The sequence below is a fragment of the Prionailurus bengalensis genome, chromosome A2 (assembly GCF_016509475.1).
Source record: "Prionailurus bengalensis isolate Pbe53 chromosome A2, Fcat_Pben_1.1_paternal_pri, whole genome shotgun sequence".
Lineage (NCBI taxonomy): Eukaryota > Metazoa > Chordata > Mammalia > Carnivora > Felidae > Prionailurus > Prionailurus bengalensis.
Genome location: NC_057348.1, coordinates 116,607,197 through 116,629,994, shown reverse-complemented (window position 1 = coordinate 116,629,994; position 22,798 = coordinate 116,607,197). Strand labels below are relative to the sequence as shown.

General features: G+C 37.5%; 1 protein-coding gene across 1 annotated transcript in view; it reads left to right on the top strand.

Moving 5' to 3' along the window:
• The window catches only part of CA2H7orf31 (chromosome A2 C7orf31 homolog), a 43,540-nt gene that overhangs the window by 9,245 nt on the left and 11,497 nt on the right, over nucleotides 1-22,798 (top strand). The window contains exons 3-7 of the mRNA XM_043589112.1: nucleotides 2,205-2,381; nucleotides 13,185-13,256; nucleotides 15,313-15,342; nucleotides 18,391-18,572; nucleotides 22,157-22,245. Coding sequence (XP_043445047.1) covers nucleotides 2,205-2,381; nucleotides 13,185-13,256; nucleotides 15,313-15,342; nucleotides 18,391-18,572; nucleotides 22,157-22,245 — 550 coding nt within the window. The remainder of the gene's footprint in view (nucleotides 1-2,204; nucleotides 2,382-13,184; nucleotides 13,257-15,312; nucleotides 15,343-18,390; nucleotides 18,573-22,156; nucleotides 22,246-22,798) is intronic.

The window sequence follows — 22,798 nt, the reverse complement described above, 5'->3', positions numbered from 1 at the left end:
AGGAAACAAATCCATCTCTCTGGTTTCACTCATGCATGCACTCATTCAAAAGACATCCACTGGATATGTTCTATAAAGCATGGTTACAAGAGTGAACTGGTTAGAGTCCTTGCCCTCCACTTCCCTGTTAAGAACGAGCAGGAAGAGCCATGTGAATTACCACTTTTTAAGATCAGAAAACCCTACCAGCCAACTTATGAAATTTCCACATCTCCAGCCCACTGAATGGCACAGTTATAAGGGATGGGAAAACTTTAGCATGCATAACAATCATCTAGAGGGCTTATTAAAACAGATTACAGGGGCCCACCTCCAGAAATTGTGATTCCTAGGTCTGAAGCAGAGCCTGAGAATTTGTATTTCTAGCAAGCTTTTAGAGAGATGCTGATGCTTGGTCCATGGTCCACACTTTGAGAACCACTATAAAAGGAGCTCTAGATAAAGCTTAGGAGCAAATGCTTCTGCTCCTTTGCAGGACTCTCCATTTTTAAAAATCAAAAGATAATCCATAGCCAAAACCATTCAATGGGGAAACAATATTCTTTTCAACAAATGGTGCTGGGACAACTGGATAGCCACATGCAAAAAAAAAAAAAAAAAAAATGAAGCTGTATCCTTATCTCACACCATGTATAAAAATTAACAACAAATCAACATGGATCAAAGACCTAAAGATAAGAGTTAAAACATAAAAACTATTAAAAGAAAATAGGGGTAAATCTTCATGATCTTGGATTTGGCAGCATATTCTTAGATATGACACAAAAGCACAAGAAATAAAAGAAAAATTGATAAGCTGGACTTTATGAATATTAAAAACTTTCGTGCCCCAAAGAACACTATCAAGAAAATAAAAAGACAACATACAGAACAGGAGAAAATACTTGTAAGTCATATATCTGAGAAGGGACTTTATCTACAAGTTTTATACCTCAGTAATAAAAAGAAAGCTCAGGGCCCCTGGGTGGCTCAGTCGGTTAAGCATCCGACTTCGGCTCAGGTCATGATCTTGAGGTTTGTGAGTTCGAGCCCCCATTGGGCTCTGTGCTGACTGCTCGGAGCCTGGAGCTGCTTCAGATTCTGTGTCCCCCTCTCTCTCTGCCCCTCCCCTGCTTGTGCTCTGTGTGTGTCTCTCAAAAATAAATAAACGTTAAAAAAATAAAAAAAAAGAAAAAGAAAGCCCAATTTGAAAATGGCAAAGGACCTGAATAATACACATTTCTCCAAAGAACATACATGAAATGGCCAATAAGCACATGAAAAGATGCTCAACATCATTAGTCATTAGGAAAATGCAAATCCAAACCATAAAGAGATACTACTTCACATGCCCTAGGAGGGCTATACAAGAACCTAGAGATGGACAGAAAGTAGATTAGTAGTTGCTTGGGGCTAGGGTGGGGATGGGCAAGTGTGGAAATAAACAATGGCTAAAGGGCACAAGGTTTCTTTTTGAGGTGATGAAAATGTTCTAAAATTATCGTATGATGGTTGTACATATTTGTGAATATACTAAAAACCATTTAATTGTATACTTTAAATGGATGAATTGTATGGTATGTATATTATATCTCAATAAAATGATATTTAAAAGAAAGAAGTACATGGAGTACAACTACAAATCACCATCATCGTCATCATCATCATCTGTAGGCCCTCAAAAATTTAACCTCATTCCTTCAGCAATTCGAGGATGCCCAAGTAACCAGTATCTATCATAACGTACCCAACACTGAGAATTCTGTGTTTTAAAAATGTAATCTAAAAATAATTTTAAAGCTGTAGGAATTTTAGTTGTTTGTCTTAGTGTGTTCGGGCTGCTATAACAAAGTCCTCCCGACTGGGTGGCTTCTTAGAAGCAGCATTGATTTCTCACAGTTCTGGTGGCTTGAAGTCCAGGATCACTGTGCCAGCATGGTTGCATTCTGGTAAAAGCCTTCTTCCTGGTTTGTAGCTGGCACCTTTTTGCTGTATCTTCACATGGAGGAAGGGGATGGCAAGCTCTCTGAGGTCTCTCAAGAGCATGAGTCCCATTCATGAGGGCTCCACTCTTGACCTAGTCACTGAGTAAAGGGCCCACCTTATACCGTCACACTGGGCATTGGGATTTCAACACACGAATTTGGGGGACACAAACATTCCGACCATAGCATTCCATAGTATTCCATGCTGAAGTGATTTCAAAACTATCTCTTTTTTCACAGATATCAGGAATTAAGGGAGTCATTCCAACAATGTAGACTTCCATGGGGTGCTGACAGAGAATATGGTGGGGTAATACCCATTTCACTCCCTGAGGAGCACAGGCCAAAATGTGAACCTCCTCATGTCATGGGCAAAGGACATCAGCATTATGGATTTGGTGGAGAAACCTGGCCAAGGTAAATAAACTTCCTGCTCTTTACATAGAGATCTTTATTTTGCATTTTTCTTTGCTCTTTGTTTCCATTGTGAGTCTTGTTGTTAACTTAAATCTACCTCCAAATTTATTTCTTTTACTAGTTATGAAAAGACACAGATGGAAAAACTAATTATATAATTTCTAATTGTGAAATCTGTAAAAAAAAAAAAATCTGTTTATGGATGTCTTTGCTATCCTGAGAGATGTTCAATTATTGTGATCAGAAATTTTGGGGCGCCTGGGTGGCGCAGTCGGTTAAGCATCCGACTTCAGCCAGGTCACGATCTCGCAGTCCGTGAGTTCGAGCCCCGCGTCGGGCTCTGCGCTGATGGCTCAGAGCCTGGAGCCTGTTTCCAATTCTGTGTCTCCCTCTCTCTCTGCCCCTCCCCAGTTCATGCTGTCTCTCTCTGTCTTAAAAAAATAAATAAACGTTGAAAAAAAAAATTAAAAAAAAAAAAAAAAAAGAAATTTTGATTAATTCCCTTGCTAATCACATTTTATCTAAAACTATATGAGAATATTCCAGAGAGATATTAAATTTAAAATCTTTTTGCTTGAGCAAATAGCTGGCCTCATTTGTGTAGATGTTGTTGATTTTTGGAACTTTTGATTTCTAATTTGTTCATCAATCTGTAGTCATTAGAATCTACTGGGCATTGTTTTCAAGTAATAAAATATTTCAATAATCACTTGTAACTCTTAAAGTCACTCAGCGACTTTCTTCAAAACATATTAAAACTGAAGAGAAAGCAAAAAAAAAATCTGAGCAGCAAATTAAATGTCACATTAACTATTTAGTAAAAATATGAAATTTTAAAAAACTATGAAATTTACTCAAAGCACAATCTATCAAACCTTCCCACAGAGCCTACCTACTCCTGCTTTATCCAACAATCCTGCTTACCTGGCTTACTAACAATCTAGCTAACTAGTTTGTTGTTCTAAAGCAGTTTCAAAAAATACATTAGGAAAGACAAGCTGCAGGTAGAAAGAGAAACAATAATGACATGTGGCAGCTAACGACCTTACTGAATAAAAAGCAGACAAATGAAAAGGCCTGTCAGTCCAATGGGAAAGCTGCAAATACTGACATGTTACAGATAGCAAGGACCTCAAGATCATGAATTCATCCAACAGATTTCTTCAAGTCCCCACTCTCATGGAACTTACGTTCTAATATAATATAGAGAGATTTATAATATTGTTGTACAGTAGCCACATTGTTATCCTGGTTTTACAATACATGGAGACCCAGAAGATTCAGTACCTTTCCCTGGATCACACAACTGTGAAGTTGTGGAACAGGAACCGGAGTCCAGATTTATTTGACCCCAAAGACCAAGTTCTTTTCATCTGTCCATTCTGTTCATCATTCACTCCAGCTATTCATTTATTCAGCAGTTTTGAGCATTGTTCTAGACTAGGGTTGTATGTATCTCTTTACGGACTCTGCATCTATTGTCCTCAAAATTTACATATTAAAAAAAACACACAACATTCTAAAAGGATCAGAACTGTACTCACAGGATTCAAGAGTATAAAAGAAGAGCCAAAGACAGGTTTTTTAAGGGACATCCAGCTTGAAATGAGAGGTTTGTGTCTGGTGCCTCACTGAATGCAGCCCTAGGCCACTGGGAGATAAAGTACTTGTTCCAATTAGAATGCCCATCATCCCTGGCTCAGAAATGCAGGTTGCTGTACTCTATTCTCTTCACAACTACGTTAAACATTATCACTTTGGCATATTTATCTCTTAAAAATATATTCAGGACAAAGTCCTATTTTCTGATACAATGCACATTACTTGGCAAACAACTACAGAATAGGTTTTACTTGTCTCCTAATAGGGAATAACTTCTGTCACAATGTTTTCCTTTCTCCCCAAAAAGGGCCTTTTGCTTAATAACAGAATATTTTCCAGCTCTCTGAGGGGTCAAGCCTCATCCCGGTCCATATAAAATCTTGCTCTAACAATCACACCCTACCACCTTCCCTAATGGGGATTTTCAGTGGGGTGCTGTGGTGCCACACATTCACCCCATCCTCATGGGGAACAGGATCACCCCTTTGCCTCACCAACCCTCCACTCATATGACTTTATAAATTGAAAGTACCTGCTTCTTTTTTTTTTTTTTTAAGTTTATTTATTTATTTTGAGAGAGAGAAAGAGAAAGGGAGGGAAAGGGAAGGGGCAGACAAAGAGGGAGACAGAGCCCCAAGCAGGCTCTGCACTGTCAGCACAGAGTCTGACATGGGGCTCAATCTCACTTTGTGAAATCATGACCTGAGCTGAAATCCAGAGTTGGACACACAACCCACTGAGCCACCCAGGTGCCAAGTACATACTGCTTAGGAAAATGTCCAGTGAGAGGTCCTATGGTATGCCGTGTGAGGTTAAGAAGTTAAAAGAACATGGCTTACTAATGGCAATATAATCATATGCATTTATATATGCATGTTCCAATGTAATGTCCCTGTCAACATCAGTATTCCTTCCGGCATTTCATGACATAACCTATATCTAATTAAAACACTTTTAAAGGAACTTAAACAATATCTACTTAACCAAGCTTCGGAAATTCAAAGTGAAATTGTCATCACCTAACTCAGCATCCATTCACTTAGAAGAATGAAGTTACAAAGTAATAACAATTTATAGCTTTGTTTTCACTTCCATAAACACTTCTTCTTATAACTTTGATAAAGTAGCAAAGTTTTTACTTTGTTTAAGAAAAAGGAAATGGGGGCACCTGGGTGGCTCAGTCGGTTAAGAGGCCGACTTCGGCTCAGGTCATGATCTCGCAGTCCGTGAGTTCGAGCCCCGCGTTGGGCTCTGTGCTGACAGCTTGGAGCCTGGAGCCTGTTTCGGATTCTGTGTCTCCCTCTCTCTGACCCTCCCCCGTTCATGCTCTGTCTCTCTCTGTCTCCAAAATAAATAAACGTTAAAAAAAATTAAAAAAAAAAAAAAAAAGAAAAAGGAAATGAATCTTCCTCTAACAACCTGGCAAATGTTAAAAAGCTGTTCAATAGATATACAGTGGTCTGTGAACTAACGAATACTTTGAAACTCTTGCTAACCAGCACCCTTTAATGATGACACAAGTAGTAGTGGTGGTGATAATGCCTGGAGGTTAATGCTTATGAAACAAAATCACGGAATATCCCTCTCCTGTTACCTAACAGAGAAATAAACAGGAAATTCACCAGCAGCCCCCAAATAAGAAAAGAAGAACGCCTTTATGCCATTAATTTTAATGTTATGTCAAGAAAAGAAAATTCCATGTCATTTATTACAGTTTGTAACTAAATGTTTCTCAAGAGGGCATCTGGAGCAGGACAGTTCTTTGTCCCGTACACTGCAAGATATACATCATCTCTGGCCCTCAACCTGTAAATACCAGTCTCGTTCATTGTGACAACCAAAATAAAACCAGCCACACATATTTCCAGACCCCTGGAAGTGCTGCAGGTCCAGAGAGAAGACACACTGTTGGTTGAGAGGCATTATACCTAACCCCATCCCTATATTCCAAATGCATACTGAGACGAGTCAACAAAATCCTGATAATTCTCCAATTTGAAGAGAAGATTAAAAGACTGAGCAATCCTAATAGGTAATCTTATTAGAACTGAAGAAAAGCCTCAAGAGTAGAAGCCTCTATTTTAAAAACAACAAGATCTCAGGGCGCCTGGGTGGCTCAGTTGGTTGAGCGTCCAACTTTGGCTCAGGTCATGATCTCACAGTTCATGAGTTTGAGCCCCGTGATGGGCTCTGTTCTGACAGCTCAGAGCCTGGAGCCTGCTTCAGATTCTTTGTCTCCCTCTCTCTCTGCCCCTTCCCTGCTCATACTCTGTCTCTGTCTCTCAAAAATAAATCAACGTTAAAAAAAATTTTTTTTAAATAAAAACAACAAGATCTCAAGAGAGATGAAGTTGTGCCGAATGTGTGCTCTTCCAGAACACTGTGTTGACCTGAGGGAATGAATAGAAGCCATGGGTATGGCTACTTCCCTAAATGAAAGGAATGAGCCTTACAGAGGACATTTAATAGGACCTTAGACAGCAGTACCAAGAGACTCGGATTCCATCTGACACAATCTCAGCACTGAACTCTCTGTCCCCTCCATCCCATCAGGCTAAAGAAATATGGAGAGAATAATATTCAGTCATCAAGCTTGTAGCACAGACAGAAAGACAAACTTATTTCAGATGACAGGATCAAGAATTCACCCACACTAGATCAGAGCAAATAGCTGCATTTAGACAGAGCTGTTCAATTAAATACATGTAATATGAGAAGAAATGATGAAGCACCAGGAATATAAAATTATATCTATATCTATATCTATATAGCACATTAAGAAACTAGTCTGAGAAAAAACATAGCCCAGGAAACAAAAGTAGATTCTCTCTTTTTTTTTTTTTAAACTACATTCTTTATAAAGGGACTAAATAAGTATGTGAATCTCATAAAAGACAGGATGATTAGACAATAGAATATTATAAAAGGGAAGACCACAAGGCTTAGGGAAAAAATAAGAAAAACACACAAAAGCACTCACAAATCTAGTAAAAAAAAAAAGAAGCAGCAAGAAACAGAATGGATGTGACTGAAAATTGATATAATGGCATAAAGACAATAAATCACAGAGAAAGCAGAAAGAAAAGACAAGGATATTAAAGCAATAAAGGAAAAAGTTATGGCTATTAAGAACAAGCATAATTATCATAAGGAAAACTGATGTCCCAAATGCAGAGGATCTAACAAGTAAAACAAATAATAAGTAAATCTAACAGAAAAAGGTACTCAGAGATACACAAGAAAATTCCCTTGAAATTAAGAACTGAATCTGAAAATCAAAAGCATATACCATATAATGGCAAAAAATAGAGTGGAAGTACTGACATTGAGATACAACCTGGTTATTTTAGCAAGAGAGAGAGAGAGAGAGAGAAAGAAAGGGAGAGAGAGAAAATGTGAGTGGGGGAAAAGAGCACAGAGAGAGAGAGAGAGAGAGAGAGAGAGAGAGAGAGAGAGAGAGAATCCTAAGCAGGCTCCACACTCAGCATGGAGCCCAATGTGGAGCTCTATCCACAACCCTGGGATCATGAGTTGGGCCAAAATCAAGAGTCGGATGCTCAACCGCCTGAGTCACCAGGCGCCCCAATATTATTTTATTCATAAAGAAAGAGTTCTCTCAACATTCAAGCAGGAAAAGCAAGGCACCTACAAGGAGGAAAGGAGGCTGGCCTCAAGCATCTACAGCAGCATTCAACTCCAGAAGACCTATCTTCAAAGGTTTCAGTAAAAGTAAACATAACCCAAAGATATTGCATAACAATTGTCAATCAAGCATAAAGACTACATACAGGCAGAATTTAGAGTAATGGCACCCAATGAGCCCTTCTTAAAAAAAAAAAAAAAAAAATCTGAAAATGAAATTTAACAAACCAAAAAAATAAGTCAAAATAAAGAACTCAAGAACAGAGATACTGTGATAAAAGGGTTGATGATGAACATTGAATCCATTCAAGCATGAGATGTCTGGACACTAAATGGTGAGCCCTGAATCCATTCACATGGTTGGGAAAATTATCATCATACAATTAGGTAAATGTTATAAACCTTGGCAAACTACAGATTAACTAAACAACCAAAATGGAGAGATCAGAGAGAGAAAGCAGAAGCGAGTGAAATCGTCTCACGCCTGAGAGTCATAATTACCTAAGAAATAATAATGACTCCCAACATCCTAAATGTTTCAAAAACGTTTTCTTACTTTTACATGAATCTTTTAGAAATTTATGTCTATGTAGTGAAGAGATATACTTATGGTTCAGGAATTCCTACAGTTTTACACTGCTATCTGTTAAGTGCTAATTAATTTTTTTAATTTTAATTTTCTTTTAGAAATTGAATGAACATTCATCCTATTCTTGAAACTGATTCTGACCACAGCTGTCCATTCTCCCATTCTTATTTCCTTACATCTACTTTTTAAAGAGAGACAGATATCTAGAATCATGTTTTACATGGTAGTATTTAATAATGTACTTTTTTGTAATTACTTAAACCTTTAAAATGAGAATGATGCCATTTCCATAAAAACAGAAAACAATCTCTTTTTAAACAACAGCATTAATCAAGTACTTGTACTTGATTAGCCACACATTGTGCTAACTGCTTTATAGACATTATCTCATTTAAATTAAATTATATTTGACTTTTTCACAGTAAAACCACTTTTGTTCTTTTTTAAATTAAATGTTAATTTCACAAGTCATCCATTTGTATGTGTCAGGAGTTTTAGTTGCAAAAACAGAATCGGTTCTGACTAGTTTAAGAAGAGGATCTACCAGAGGATATTAGGTTAACTCACAAAACTGTGGGAGGGCTAGAGAAATAGGCTAATTGCTAAGCTTCCGGGAATAATATCCAGACTCATTCTCGAGACTCGCCTCATCAGGGAAGAGCTTCTGCTAAAACTGGGTGGCTCTGCTGCTACCTTATTAGCAATATGGATGCCCCTCTTGAAGCCTGTGTTTTTAGGCTACTCACATTCAAATCAAAGTCTGGTTGCAGATATGGATGACTGGCTCGCTGGTTGCTCAAGGGGCTGGAAAGTTGATTCTTCCTGGGCAAGTGGGATATTCAAAATGTGAAAAACTAACAGAATACCGAGAGGGTACTGTAAAGATGTCAGCCACCTGTGCCAGTTGACTGTCACACTAAATAACAGCAGCAAAAACCGTATCATGCTTTCCTATTCAACATGTGGTCCATGCACCAGCAGCATTGAGTACCATCTAGAAAATGATAAATGCAAAATCTTGGACCCCACCCCAGATTGACTGAGACAGAATCTGCATTTTAATAAAATCCCTCAGGTAATTCTAACATGCAGTGAAGTTTGAGAACGGCTGCCAGTGTAAGAAAATGTAAGACGTTTTCATGAAAATGCACTCACCTCCCCCAACGGGGAAACCCAGAGTCTCATCAGTGCCTGCATCCAGCTCCAAGTCCAAGATCTCTGGGTGATGTTCTCCTCTAGTTCAGTCATAATCTTGCCCTGACAGTTCACAGCTACACACTTAATGAAGTAAACCATCACCAACACCCTATATAGAATAATAAGGAAATAAGGGAAAAGGGTGAATGAAAAAATAAAATTAGTTAATATATAAACATATTATATATAAATATATTATAAGCTTTGTAGTAATTATATATTATGGTATATAAAAACATATAGAAAAATATATTAAGTGTGTGTGTATATATATATACATATAGAATATATATATAGAATATATATATACAATATATATACACAATATATATAGAATATATATAGAATATAGAATATATTCTATAGAATATCTATAGAATATATAGAGAGAGAATAACATAATTATATACATAGCCAAGTTCACTTGCCCTCAGCAAGCACCTGGGCTGGTACAAGTTCATTACAAGTGGGGTACCCCCCAATGTTGTTCCTGAGAGATCTAAGCAATTAGTGGTTTTACCTGTGTGAGGCTGCTCCAGCATTCCATTAAATTTATGCCACTAGAGGCAATACTAAGAGGTATCCAAAAGATTCTTTAGGTTCTAAAAATACTTTTCCCCATGACTGCACAGCAACAGTCCTCTTGCCCTTGACATTCAGAATCAATCATCCCAATCTACTTCTTGCCTGTTTTCTCCAATCATAAGGAGCCTCCAATTACCACATCATCAATTCAACTTCCAATTCAGTGGGACCATTGTGTCTTCTCATGGTAGCATTTCTCCCTTGACCTCAAACCCAGCAAAACTCAAGGGGGTTGGGAAGGAAGTAACATTTTTCTCAAGTGTAACAGTAAGTATAATAGTGAGAGGTTCCACTCCGACCCTTTGCTTTTTAGACCATCCGTTCTGGCTATGAGAGACACCACTTCTTGGCCACTGGTTCAGAGCATGTGCCACACTCTTTAGGACAAGCTGCAGCCACAAATGAATCTTCAATAAGCTATTCTACATTCTGTAAATAGGAGACCAGTAAATCCTTTAAATGCAATCATTGTCTTATTTCTTTTGTGGTAAATTGAATTCCTTAATCGAAAGTAGTATTTTTTAAGATAGCGTGCAGTGAATAAGGCATTCAGGAAGTCCACTGGTGATGTAACTGGCAGAAGTATATAGAGAAAGAAAGGGAAATCTGTCTTTAGAAGTGTCTACTCCTGTGGGGATAAATCATCTCTTTCACGATGTAATCAACCTCCCATCAGGTGGCTGACTAGTACACCCAGGGAGAGTTTTCTCTATGAAATACTTAGGGTTAGGGGCACCTGGGTAAATCAGTCAATTAAGTGTCTGACTCTTGATTTTGGCTCAGATCATGACCTCACCGTTCATGAGTTCAAGCCCTGCACTGGGCTCTGTGCTGGTAGCACAGAGCCTGCTTGGGATTTTCTCTCTTCCTCTCTCTCTGCCCCACCCCTACTTGTACTCTCTCACTTGCTCTCTCTCAAAACAAATAAATAAACATTTGAAATACTTGGGATTAGTAACCTCCACTGGCAAACTCAAATGTTGCCAGGTCAGTTTGATGAGAAGTTCACGTTGTTGAATCTACCTATAACTTCTGTCCTGCCTCCATGGTAATTTAATTTATGAAGCCACCGAGCAAGCACTGTGATGACTGGAGAAAGCCTGACACTCACAGAGTTGGTCACTTTGTTTGCCTAATTATGAAGCACATCCTCAACTGTAGGACTCTCTTGGTTAGGACTCTCATGGATACAAATAACCCTCACTACTCTAGGGCCATTCTCAAAGACTGAGAAAGCAAGCTTTTTAGAACTTTGGGTAGATGAGATAAAAGATGGGTGTTTAAAAGATACCTGGAGCCACAAGTGACAGTTGAGCACTACAATGTATATTAAAACACTATAAGCACCAAGAGCAAAGGCTAATGTAAACCATGAACTTTAGGTGATAATGATGTGTTGATGCAGGTTATCAATGGTAACAAATGTACCACTCTGGTGAGAAATAGTAAAATGGGGAGGCTAAGCCATGTGTGGGGATAAAGGGTATGTGGGAAATCTCTCTACCTTCTCTCAACCTTGCTGTGAACCTAAAACTGCTCTAAAAATACAAGTCTCTCTTAAAAAAAAAAATTTAAAAAAAAAGTCAAAGACAAGGTCCAGTCTCCTTTGACCACTGTCCCACCAATTCCAGTTTCCTTCCTAGAAGGAACCATTGCTGTCACTTTGGTGTACATTCTTTCACACCTTCTGCACATTTATATAATTATACATGTACCCCTTGAAAATATATGCATTATACAGTTTAAGTGTGGAATCGCTGGATGTATAGTATTAGGCAACTCGGTTCTTTTTTCGCTCTCTGCAATCTAAAGACTGTAAACACAGATCGATCTAATTCATTTTAATTTCTCATTGTGCCTACAATACAGATGCATCAGAGATTATTTAGCCATTTTCATATGGTTTCCCTTTTTTTGACATTAACTATATGTAACAAATATCCTTCTTGTACAGTTGTGCAGGCCTCCTTGAGCTTATGCACAAATGTTTCTCTAGGGAAAATCCTAAGTGAAAGTTATGAGTCACAATATATGAGTATTTTTAATTTTATTTTTTTAACTTTTTTTTTTTAATTTTTTTTATTTTTGAGACAGAGAGAGACAGAGCATGAACGGGGAGGGGCAGAGAGGGAGGGAGACACAGAATCGGAAGCAGGCTCCAGGCTCTGAGCCATCAGCCCAGAGCCCGACACGGGGCTCGAACTCACGGACCGCGAGATCCTGACCTGAGCTGAAGTCAGACGCTTAACTGACTGAGCCATCCAGGCGCCCTGAATATTTTTAATTTTAGAGATATGGCCCAAATGCTTTATATTTTCATGGTAGTGTGTAAAAGTATCTATTTACCCACACTCCTGGCCAAATGTGTTATATTATCAAACTACATAATTTTTGCCCATCTAGTATAAAGATCTGGTTATCAAAATTCATTTCTCTGGTTGAGTACTTATGTTCATGTTTTCTTATGTATGGTCATTTACATTCCCTTTTCTGTTCTTACTCTTTGCCCATTTGTACTGTCTTTTAGCTATAGGTTCTTACTAATTATATTCTAGATAGTAATCCTTTATATATCTTTATTGCAAAAATTTCTTCCAACCTTTGTTTTATTTGTTTTTTGTTTTTTGTTTTTTGTTTTTTTGCTTTTTTAAAGTAAGCTTCATGCCCAGCATAGAGCCCAATGTCGGGCTTGAACTCACAACCCTGAGAGCAAGACCTGAGCTGAAATCAAGAGTCAGACCCTTAACCAACTGAGCCACCCAGGCACCCCTATTTCAGTTTTATTCCATCCCGTATTCAAAGGTTTTCTTCTGATGTCATAAAATTTCCTTTTGGATTTTGAATTTAAAAGAAAAATCTCATTTAAAATGTTTTCCCCACCACAAAGAAAAAAATACATTCTTACATATTTTAATATTTGTATGTTTTCCCCCAAATATTTAGATTTTTAATCCACCTGAAATTATCTTTATGCATAACATGAAATGGAAATTTACTTTTTTCCAAATGGCTAGTGATTTTTCCTGCATTGTTTACTGAAAAGTAAATCCTTTGCCACTGACTTACAATGTCACCTTTTCATATACTGAATTTCCATAAATACATGGTTGTTAGCCTATTTATCTTTTTACTATCTGATAATCACTGTATTAATTTAAAAAGATGTTCTATTTAATCTTTCTTTTCAGAAAACTTCCTATTGAACAATTCTATTATTTGACACAGAACAAAAAAAGTGACATCTATGGAAATGATTCTTTGTAAGTTTGGGGTTTCTTTTCATCATAATGGACCAAATAGCTTTTTTAAGTGAAAATGTGTTATATGAGAAATAAAAAAAGCTCCCAAATGGGAACTTTTAGAAAAACAAAAGTGTTCTTTTATTTTTCCAACAGAGATCATTAATAATAGAAACAAAGACCAAAGAAATAAAAATTTAAAAAATAAACCAAAACCCACAAAAATAAGCCACAAACTTATAGTTTGTAGCAATTAAACAAAGAAAAAAATACAAAATATGGAATAGTAATTTTCAAAAGAATTCAAACAAGTCATCTGGGTCCATTTCTCTGCCTTTGACCTAGTTAATCTAATAAGAATCTGTTAAATTTCTTAAAAGTTTCATAGGAAATGCCCCAGCGCCCTCAGCAAAATTTTTCATCAGGATATTATGAGGGGAGAGGATTATCATGACAATTTACAAATAATTTGTAATAAAGTTACTCCCTAAGTCTCCTTTTTGGATAAGGAATATTTTTTAATTTATCCTTGGCTTAGAGGAATTACTTTCCAGCATATTAAATTATCTTTCCTCTCTGCAGTAGTCCATTATATATATTTAGAAAGCATACTTCTTAATTTTCAGATAAAAATAAAATACTGACAACACTGAAGTAACAAGGAAAAAATCACTTCTTTACCTTTATTAGAATTGTAAGGAAATTTGTGTAGATAAGAAGTTAATATAGAGTTCAGCCACAAGAGGGAGCCAAAAAGACGTGAAATTTGTGGTGGCTACTAGGTCCTATTCATTTATCCCTTTGAGATCAGTAGTAAATGTAGAGTGCAGCAGTAAAATAATGGACTGGTTTAGGTCAAGGGCCTGGGTCTCTGAGCATTTTTAATTTTCATTTTATCCTTTCAAACTTGAACTTTTTAAAAAGTTTTCCTTTTTAAAAATGTTTTCAATTTTGAATCCAACTGATTTTAGATAAACACTTGTCAATATCATAGCTAAATTTGTCACATGAGAAAAATTTTAGATGCTGATTTAACATTTCATATATTGTAGCCAATCTAGTAACTCGGAATTCCTTGGATTATTAATATTAATTGCCCCCGCCTTCCCCAAATCAACCATAAATATAACTGGAAGACATGTTTTTTGGTTTTGTTTTTTAGTCCCAAGCCTGCAAACTTGGAGTCCAAATAAAGAAAGACATAAACCTGTTAAGATTCATCTGAATTACGTGTTGATAATACACTGTGGAATCAAAACATAATATAGCTTACGTACCACTTTCTAAAGAAACATACAAAACTTAACCAGCACACTCCATTTTGTTGACCTCTGCTATCAACAGATAACATTCTATTCACTTTTTTATGCCTGAAATATTTCAGAAATATCTGCATAGGCTGAAACTAACTGTTGAATCCAATAGAAGTAGGTGACAGGCCTGTAGTGTGGACTTTGTTCCTGGGCTTCAGTATTATTTCTTGGCAGGCAGGGCTCAGGGTAAATAGTAAAGACGTAACTTTCAAATGAACTGATTCAGAAAAGACATGCCTTCAGAAAGGTGTTCAGGTTTGTTCCAGCCTTTCTGTCAACGGGGCAACATTTATGATCGTGATAGATCAGCAATCCTGGGCAAAGGGACAAAGCACACACAGTACTTCTATATCTTGTCCCACCAGGCCACACTGAGGTCACTTGAGGTCATGTAATTGCACCACATGCATGGTGGCAGGCTGCCTGCAGCACTTTGGCTACTGCCTGATTATGAGGGTGAATGTCAAAATCAGAGCCGCATTATCATTGGAAGCAGTCAGTCCTGCACCTGCACTGCAAATAGGAAATGCAAAATGGGTGGTGAGTGGGACTGAAGTTAGATTGATCAACAGAACTGAGATAAGAGGATATCATCCCTCTGACTGGTATTCAGTGTTCCAGAAAGTCAATCGAGAATGTTATCTTAAAGACACTGTAGTTTGAAAATGGGATACATCTTTATTTTTAAGCAAATTTCTAATAGGAATGTAAGCTTTGAAAAGTCCTTAATATAAATTAGGATTTGTTTCCTGTTTTTACTCTAGGATGCCCAAACCACCTAATGCAACAGTACAGTAAGTATATACTTAACATTTTCCTTCCATGTTATAGTCAAGTAAAAAATATTGGCAATCCATGTCTCAGTGTGAGTACAAATGTGACTTTTCATGAAAGACTTTAACAAGTGGGAGAAGAGGATGGTATTATATACGCTGCTAATCCTTTCTTAATAAACTTTTTAATTTAGTACAGTTTAAATTTGCAGAATTATTTGAAAAACAGTACAGAGTTCCTATATACCTCATACCCAGTTTCCCTTATTAGCAATATCTTACATGTAGGGTGTATTTGTTACAAATTCATGAGCCAAAATTGATGTATTGTTATTAACGAAAATCCATACTTTATTCAGATTTTTAACAAAAATAGCCTTTGTACTATATATATAAAATATTGAACGAAATCTCATATATAGATTCAAGACAGAGTCCATAGCTTTTGAGTTTTAGAGTAAAATATGTTTTGCTAAATCATTACCAGATATAACTTAATATTATTAACTAGGAAATAGTTTCTAGAATCTGAGGGGGAAGAAAATTCTGCCTCAATCCCAAATGATCAGAATTAAGTGGGCCTCTCCCTGCCTTTGTAACTTCCACCTTTTACCCCTTCTTCTCAAAGCAAAACCCTGGCCACAGACAAAACCAGAAAGACCCAATAACTATGTATACACTTTTTGCAAATTTACTTCCTATTAGGGGGACCAATCCCCAGGAAAAAAAAAGTCTTACGAAATTCTTTTGGTTCTGTTTTTGTAATTTAACGTGATCTTGGCCTTTGGAATTTGTATTCTAAATTAAGAAGTCAATCTCTACTTTCTGGTCATGTCTTTGTGATGAACAAGATACAAGATACAATGAAAACCAAATGCCTTTGTTGGGCAGTCCTAGCCAACATCAGATTAGTACCAAATGGGGCCACCCTGCCCTGGCCTCTGGGTGCATGCTAGCATTTAGCCTGTTGAATGATTCTCTGATAAAGAGGAGAGATAAAGCAGTTAGCATAAAGCCAGGAACATAAATGCTTTATTGTTGTAGTTATTGTTGTGGTTAACAACATCTCAAGGCAATGTCCCCTGAGTATAATTCCTGCTCCTGTAGTAGTTACAATGTCTCAGGACCTCCCACATTAACCACTGAGATATTTTCTAGGGACAGTGGACAGACATGACCATTTTATGAAATATTCATACCACATTTCCTTAAACTACATCATCAAGTCTAGGGGGAATGGCATTGAAAGTTCAAAAATTAATCCCACTGATTCGCCATTCCCACCAATTCTTACATCTTATCTCAATCTGACACATACTGGGAAAAATCCAAGAAAATCAAAATTAATCTTATTTCCAGGTAAGTTAATTAGCATAGACTGAGACAATCATTATACTGTATTTACTCAGCCATTCTTTCTAGTATGATTTGTGACTAAATGTCTCTGTTGGACAATATTTGAACCCTGGACTTTCTCATTTCATTCTTTACTGTCCCCAGGGTCTCTATCTTTCTTACCTAGGTCCCCTGCTTTCTGACTACTACACCTGAAAGTGAATGAAGCAAACACTCAAGGCTCTGAATGTACAAGAACTTCTCTTATAACATGGGCTTTTTACTAGACCTCAGTAAACTCCGTCCTTTCCTAACTTAAGTAGACTGGACATTCTCCCCATGAGGAAAAATGTGTTCCTTCCTATTTTATTCACAGTTTGCTCCAACTATAAATGATCGTTTATTTTCAAGCAAATTTATAAGGGGAAGTTAATTTGAGGGAGATGGTTAACTATAATATCCACTGAATTGGGACAATGGAAATGTTTATTTAGAATAAGTGGAAATCACTGTGCTGTATATAAAAGGAAGTATACCCAATATTGCTTCAATGAAAGCAGTTACTAGGCTAGTGTTTTTATGACTCTGAGGTACATCAGTGAGTTGGAATTCAGGAATGAATGTCTTGATTCTGTGTTCTAATATCATCACGGAGTTGATGACCTCGTGCCTTGTACCAAGCCATGTAGCCATTGATGTGGTGCTTTTTAAGCAAAATAAATACATTAGAAAAGTTTAGTGATTCACAATAAAATGATGCCATACCCAATGCAAAAATGTGTTCAACTGAGGGAGTTTGTGACAAGGGCAAGAAAACCAAATCTTTCCACAAAAACAGAACGAGCTGGCCTTCATAAATGACTTTTGCTTGAAGTCTAGACACTTTCTCTTACAAATCAGCCTTAACTTCTTGCGGTATCTATGAGAGATCAGGAACTTGTTAAGAATCTTGGACTGCTAGGTATTTCAGAGAGCCCGTCATGATGACAAGGCTGCTGAATTCAGTACGGATTTGCATTAGCGGGCCGAGTAAGCAGTAAGGGGCCGGGATCTGGGCCTGGGCCACCGCTGATTGCCAGCTATCAGCTCTCACAAATCTCTGCTAGTTCTTTTAAGAACTCTGCTAGTTTTTCAAATCATAGTAAAATTGTATCCCCGTGGTCTTTTTAACTTGTTGGTTTTTATTTTTCCCATCAGTTTATCAGCTATTTTTGGCTTTTTGATTTCTAAACAGTACTGTGTACATAAACAGGCAGTATATTTTGTTGATTGACTACTTAAAAGAAACAGATGGCCTAGGTTGAAAGTTCAAGGCAAGATGGTTGGATATCACTTTGCATACTGAAGCTGAATGCCCAGAAATGATTCCATAAAATAAAGCACTGGGATCCTGTTAAAACAAGAGGCAGGAATTGAAAGCAACTAGAAAAACTACAGATTTCATGTATCGTCTGCATTAGTTGTGAAAATTATTCACAGATAAAGAATTCAGTTATGATTTATTTTAAAAAGTAACTTTTATTTGTCTAGCAAAATTAGGAAAATATGTTTCGTGGCACATATTCCACCAGAAAGCTAACTCCAGGAGTATAGGGGCCTTGCTTGGCTCACTGTCGTATCCTCAGAAATAGAACAGTACCAGTCACAAAGAAGGATCCCAATAAATATTTGATGATTAATTTTTTTCAATTGCATTTCTTTCTATTCTGTTTTGTTTGCTCAACTAAATCTCAGAGAAACCTGCTTCCCATATCCGATTGAACACCCCTACCACACACACATCTCACGTGGTGCCATGTTCCCGACCTTTACATCACCTAAGGATCCTTACACTGGCATTAAAGCCCGAAGCCAACGGCCGTTTCCTCCCACTGTGCCAACGAAGGCTTACGATACGACGATTTTGAAAACAAGAGGTAAAATGTGATTTGGTATCAGAACAGTATTAATTCTTCTCATATTTGAATTGTATTCAATTAATAAAATCAAAGAAAGGAGGGCAAAGGACTCAAGACACAAAAGTGTGACCCATCAGATTAGGAAAGTTGTTCCTAACTGTGGCTGTGCTTTAGAATCACCGGGAACCCTACCACAAACCAAGTAAATCAGATTTTCCGCAGATGCTCTTAACTTTTCTTCTTTATACAGCCTTCCATGCTAGAAGCAGAAACCAAACATTGTAGAATTAGTTGTTTTTATTCTACCTGTTCTTTTCTATTTTTATTTCCTTCCTGCTTTCTCTTATGGCTTAGCTTTTAAAAATTTTATCCTAGCTCAGGTAATTAGCACAAGGGACAATATTTGGTTCAGAGCATCAGGGTCTAGACATAGGTATAGCAGTTGTGATGAAACTGAGAGAATGTCATTGAAACAAGACTCAGAAAGTAATAGGAACAATTTGTTTAGGTCCTCTTAACACCTTGGGGCATCTTCTTGCAGAAGCAAACCCTGGGGTCTTTCCAGATGTGTTGTATTAGGATGGTAAGCCCATTCACTAGTCATCAAGTTTCTCCCACACTAGATATCTGAAAACAGAGAAGAAACCTATGGAGAAAGACTGAAAATACTACAGAAGAGGTAACTGAAGGTGACAGAAAAGGTGCATGTTAGGCAGAGAGAAACATTTGTTGAATGAATTTAGGCTGTGACGTAGGTAAGACCCAAGAAATGTCCTATAATGCAGTGCCACTAGTGGTACATAAATATTTGGACCCAAATGTTTGCCATCATTAGTATCAACCTCCGTACCTTACTAGGAGACAGCAGTAATATTTTGAAAGACAGTACAGTGGAGTGTTTAAACGTGGACTATGCAGTCAGATGGCATGGGTAGAATTCTACCCCTGCCACTCTGCCGCTTACTCCCCATGGGCCATAGAAAAGTTTCTTAACTTCTTTGCCTCCACTTCTCAATCTATAAAATGGGACTATGAGCACCTACTTTACAGATACCAGAGATAAGTATTAGCAGTTACTACTTTATTACTCTCTACCCATATAATGATTCCAGTATGTGTGCCACATACTGAATTTCTCCATTACCTCTCAGTCCAGTCATGGATAAAAGGTAGTGAAATCTGTATCAAATATATAGATATATAGACATCGACATACATATAAATATACTCAACTCTAAATGATACATATACAAACATGTATACATGTAAATACATGGGAGGTTGGGGTGGGAAGAGCTGTGCAAAAGAACTACAAGATAGGATGCCAAGCAACTGAAATTTGTATGATCTTATTAGGCAAAGTGTTAAAGTTATTTTTTTCAATCCCTGAATTAGATAATTTCTAAAATTACATGAAGTGCATAGAGTTAACAAGAAATCAGAGAAATGTGTGCAGAATTTATAAAAACACTTCAGCGCAGTTGTAGGTCACAGACTAAAGTAAGTTACCACCACCATTACCCACTCTTCCAAGCATCCACCTGTTCTGACCAGTTAGTCACTCTTAGAGGACCTTAAAAAGATGAGTATATTGGGGCGCCTGGGTGGCTCAGTCAGTTAATCCTCCAACATCAACTCAGGTTATGATCTTGCAGTTGGTGAGTTCAAGTCCTGTGTTGGGCTCTGTGCTGACAGCTCAGAGCCTGGAAGCCTGTTTCAGATTCTGTGTCTCGCTCTCTCTCTGCCCCTCCCCCGCTCATGCTCTGTCTCTCTCTCTCTCTCTCTCTCTCTCTCTCTCTCAAAAATGAATAAACATTAAAAAAAATTTTTTTTAAATAATAATTACAAGGCAGGCTAGCAAGTTGTGAAAAATATCTAGGACCAAAAATGCAAAATTTGTTCTGATATGTAAATATTTTATAGAAATCCGCAAGAAAACACTAACATGTTTATCAAACAATAAGCAAAAGACAAGGGATGACAATTTAATTACAAAAGACCGAAAGAAATGTTTTTAAAAAAGAAGCAAGTTCAGGGGTGCCTGGGTGGCTCAGTCGGTTAAGCGTCCGACTTCGGTTCAGGTCATGACCTCACAGTTTGTGACTTTGAACCCCGTGTCGGGCTCTGTGCTGACAGCTCGGAGCCTGCAGCCTGTTTCAGATTCTGTGTCTCCCTCTCTCTCTGCCCTTCTCCCACTCGCACTGTCTCTCCCTCTCTCCCAAAACTAAACATTAATTTTTTTTTTAAAGATGAGTATATTGTAATAACCCTTCTAAAAGACCTTTCTAGGGGCGCCTGGGTGGCTCAGTTGGTTAAGCACCTGACGTCGGCTCAGGTCATAATCTCACGGCTTGTGGGTTCAAGTCCCACATCGGACTCTATGCTGACAGCTCAGAGCCTGGAGCCTGCTTCTTATTCTGTATCTCCTTCTCTCTCTGCACACCACCCCCCCATGCTCTCTCTCTCTCGTTCTCTCTCTCTCAAAAATAAATAAACATTAAAAAAATTTTTTAAAAAGACCTTTCCAAAAACTACTATACCACCACATTAGGTTTTCTACACTTATTTGAACTCTTCTTTAATAGAAAGACATAGAAGAGTGCCTTAGTACCAGACTGCCTGAGTTTGAATTATTCCGCTTACTAGCTGTGTGATCTTAGGCAAATTGCTTATTTTTGTTGTGCCTCAGTTTCCTCATCTGTTAAAGTGGAAGTAATTGTACCTTATTCATAGCAATGTGAGTGTATATATAAAACACTTAGTACAGTACTAGCACACAGTAAATGTTCAATATATGCCAGCCTTTGTTCTTATTACATATGAGGATGGATGTTCAGAACATTCTTTTTTTTTTAAGCTTATTTACTTTGAGACAGAGAGAGAAAGAAAGAGACAGAGAGAGAAAGAGAGACAGAGACAGAGAGTGAGCTGGGGAGGGGCACAGCAAGAGAGACAGAATCCCAAGCAGGCTCCACACTGCCAGCGTGGAACTCACAAACCTGACCCACAATCTATAGTCAGACACTTAACCGACTGAGCCACCCAGGCGCCCCAGAGCATTCTTTAAGGTGGAACTTCTTACAGGACCAGAGGAGACCATGCTATATCTGATAAAGCTTATCAAACCACCACTAATACCTAAGAAGCTACATTCTTTAAAATGTTCTCTTTCAGCACCTTTTTGGTAAGCAAATACTAATTCTATTTCTTGATATTTAGGCAGGGAAAGCCCAAAACAAGTAGTACAGAAATGTATTTACTAAGCCTTCAGAGACCAAAAGAGGACGTAGGAAAATTTAAACTTAAAAGTTATAACTTACCTAAGAATCCCTTTCGTTAACAAGAAAGGTACATTTCCATTGCCCCCTCATATTGCTGGCAACACTCGGGTTAGAGACTCATTCTTGCTCTGTGTGGCCCACATGCTGCTCATGAAGGGGAGCAAGAATTCAAGCAATGCTCTAATACACTAGCTAAAATATGCACCCTCATTCCTCTCTATTTCCTATCATCTTGTTTCTGTTTATTGCACCCCAAAATCCCATTCATAGAAAACTGTTATTGCTTATTCAGAATAACAGCACTCTTCCTGAAAATTTCAGGTAATCCTTACAGATATGAACTGCTTGATTTTCCAATGGATTCAAAGAAGAAAGCCTTGAATTGGCCAGGTCAGGGTGTATATTATGATGTAAGTATCTTTTAAATGTGTGTTTAAAACAAAGCAAAAATGTTTTTACTCTATACATTTATGAAAACCCAAAAGATGGACTGTTTTATTTTCTATCTGCTTAAAAAAGTTGAGATTTTGACCATGATTCACATTTTTTTTGTGTGCGTTTCCTTAGCTGATTTCACATACTTTGGGCAGTAAAGTAACATTTCCACAATTACTAAAAAAAAGAAAAAATGCTCCCCACTGAAAGAAGGTGGAAGGCTGCATTTCACTCGCTGTGTATCCCCCAACCCTATTCTTATAATTCACAGAGTATTAAGTAACTCCAAATATACATGGGATAAATGAAAAATTCTCAGAAAGGTTTACAATTATTATCCCAACCATTATATTTGTGTAGAATCAAAGATAAAAACAGCGGCCACTGTGTACTGAGAAACTGCTACACAATGACCATTCTGGATACAGTATATCACTTAGCCTTTGTAATAACTTAAAACAGTTAGTATCATCATCCCCATTTTATAGATGAGGAAACTGGGTCTCAGAGAGCTTGTGGCTATCTCAT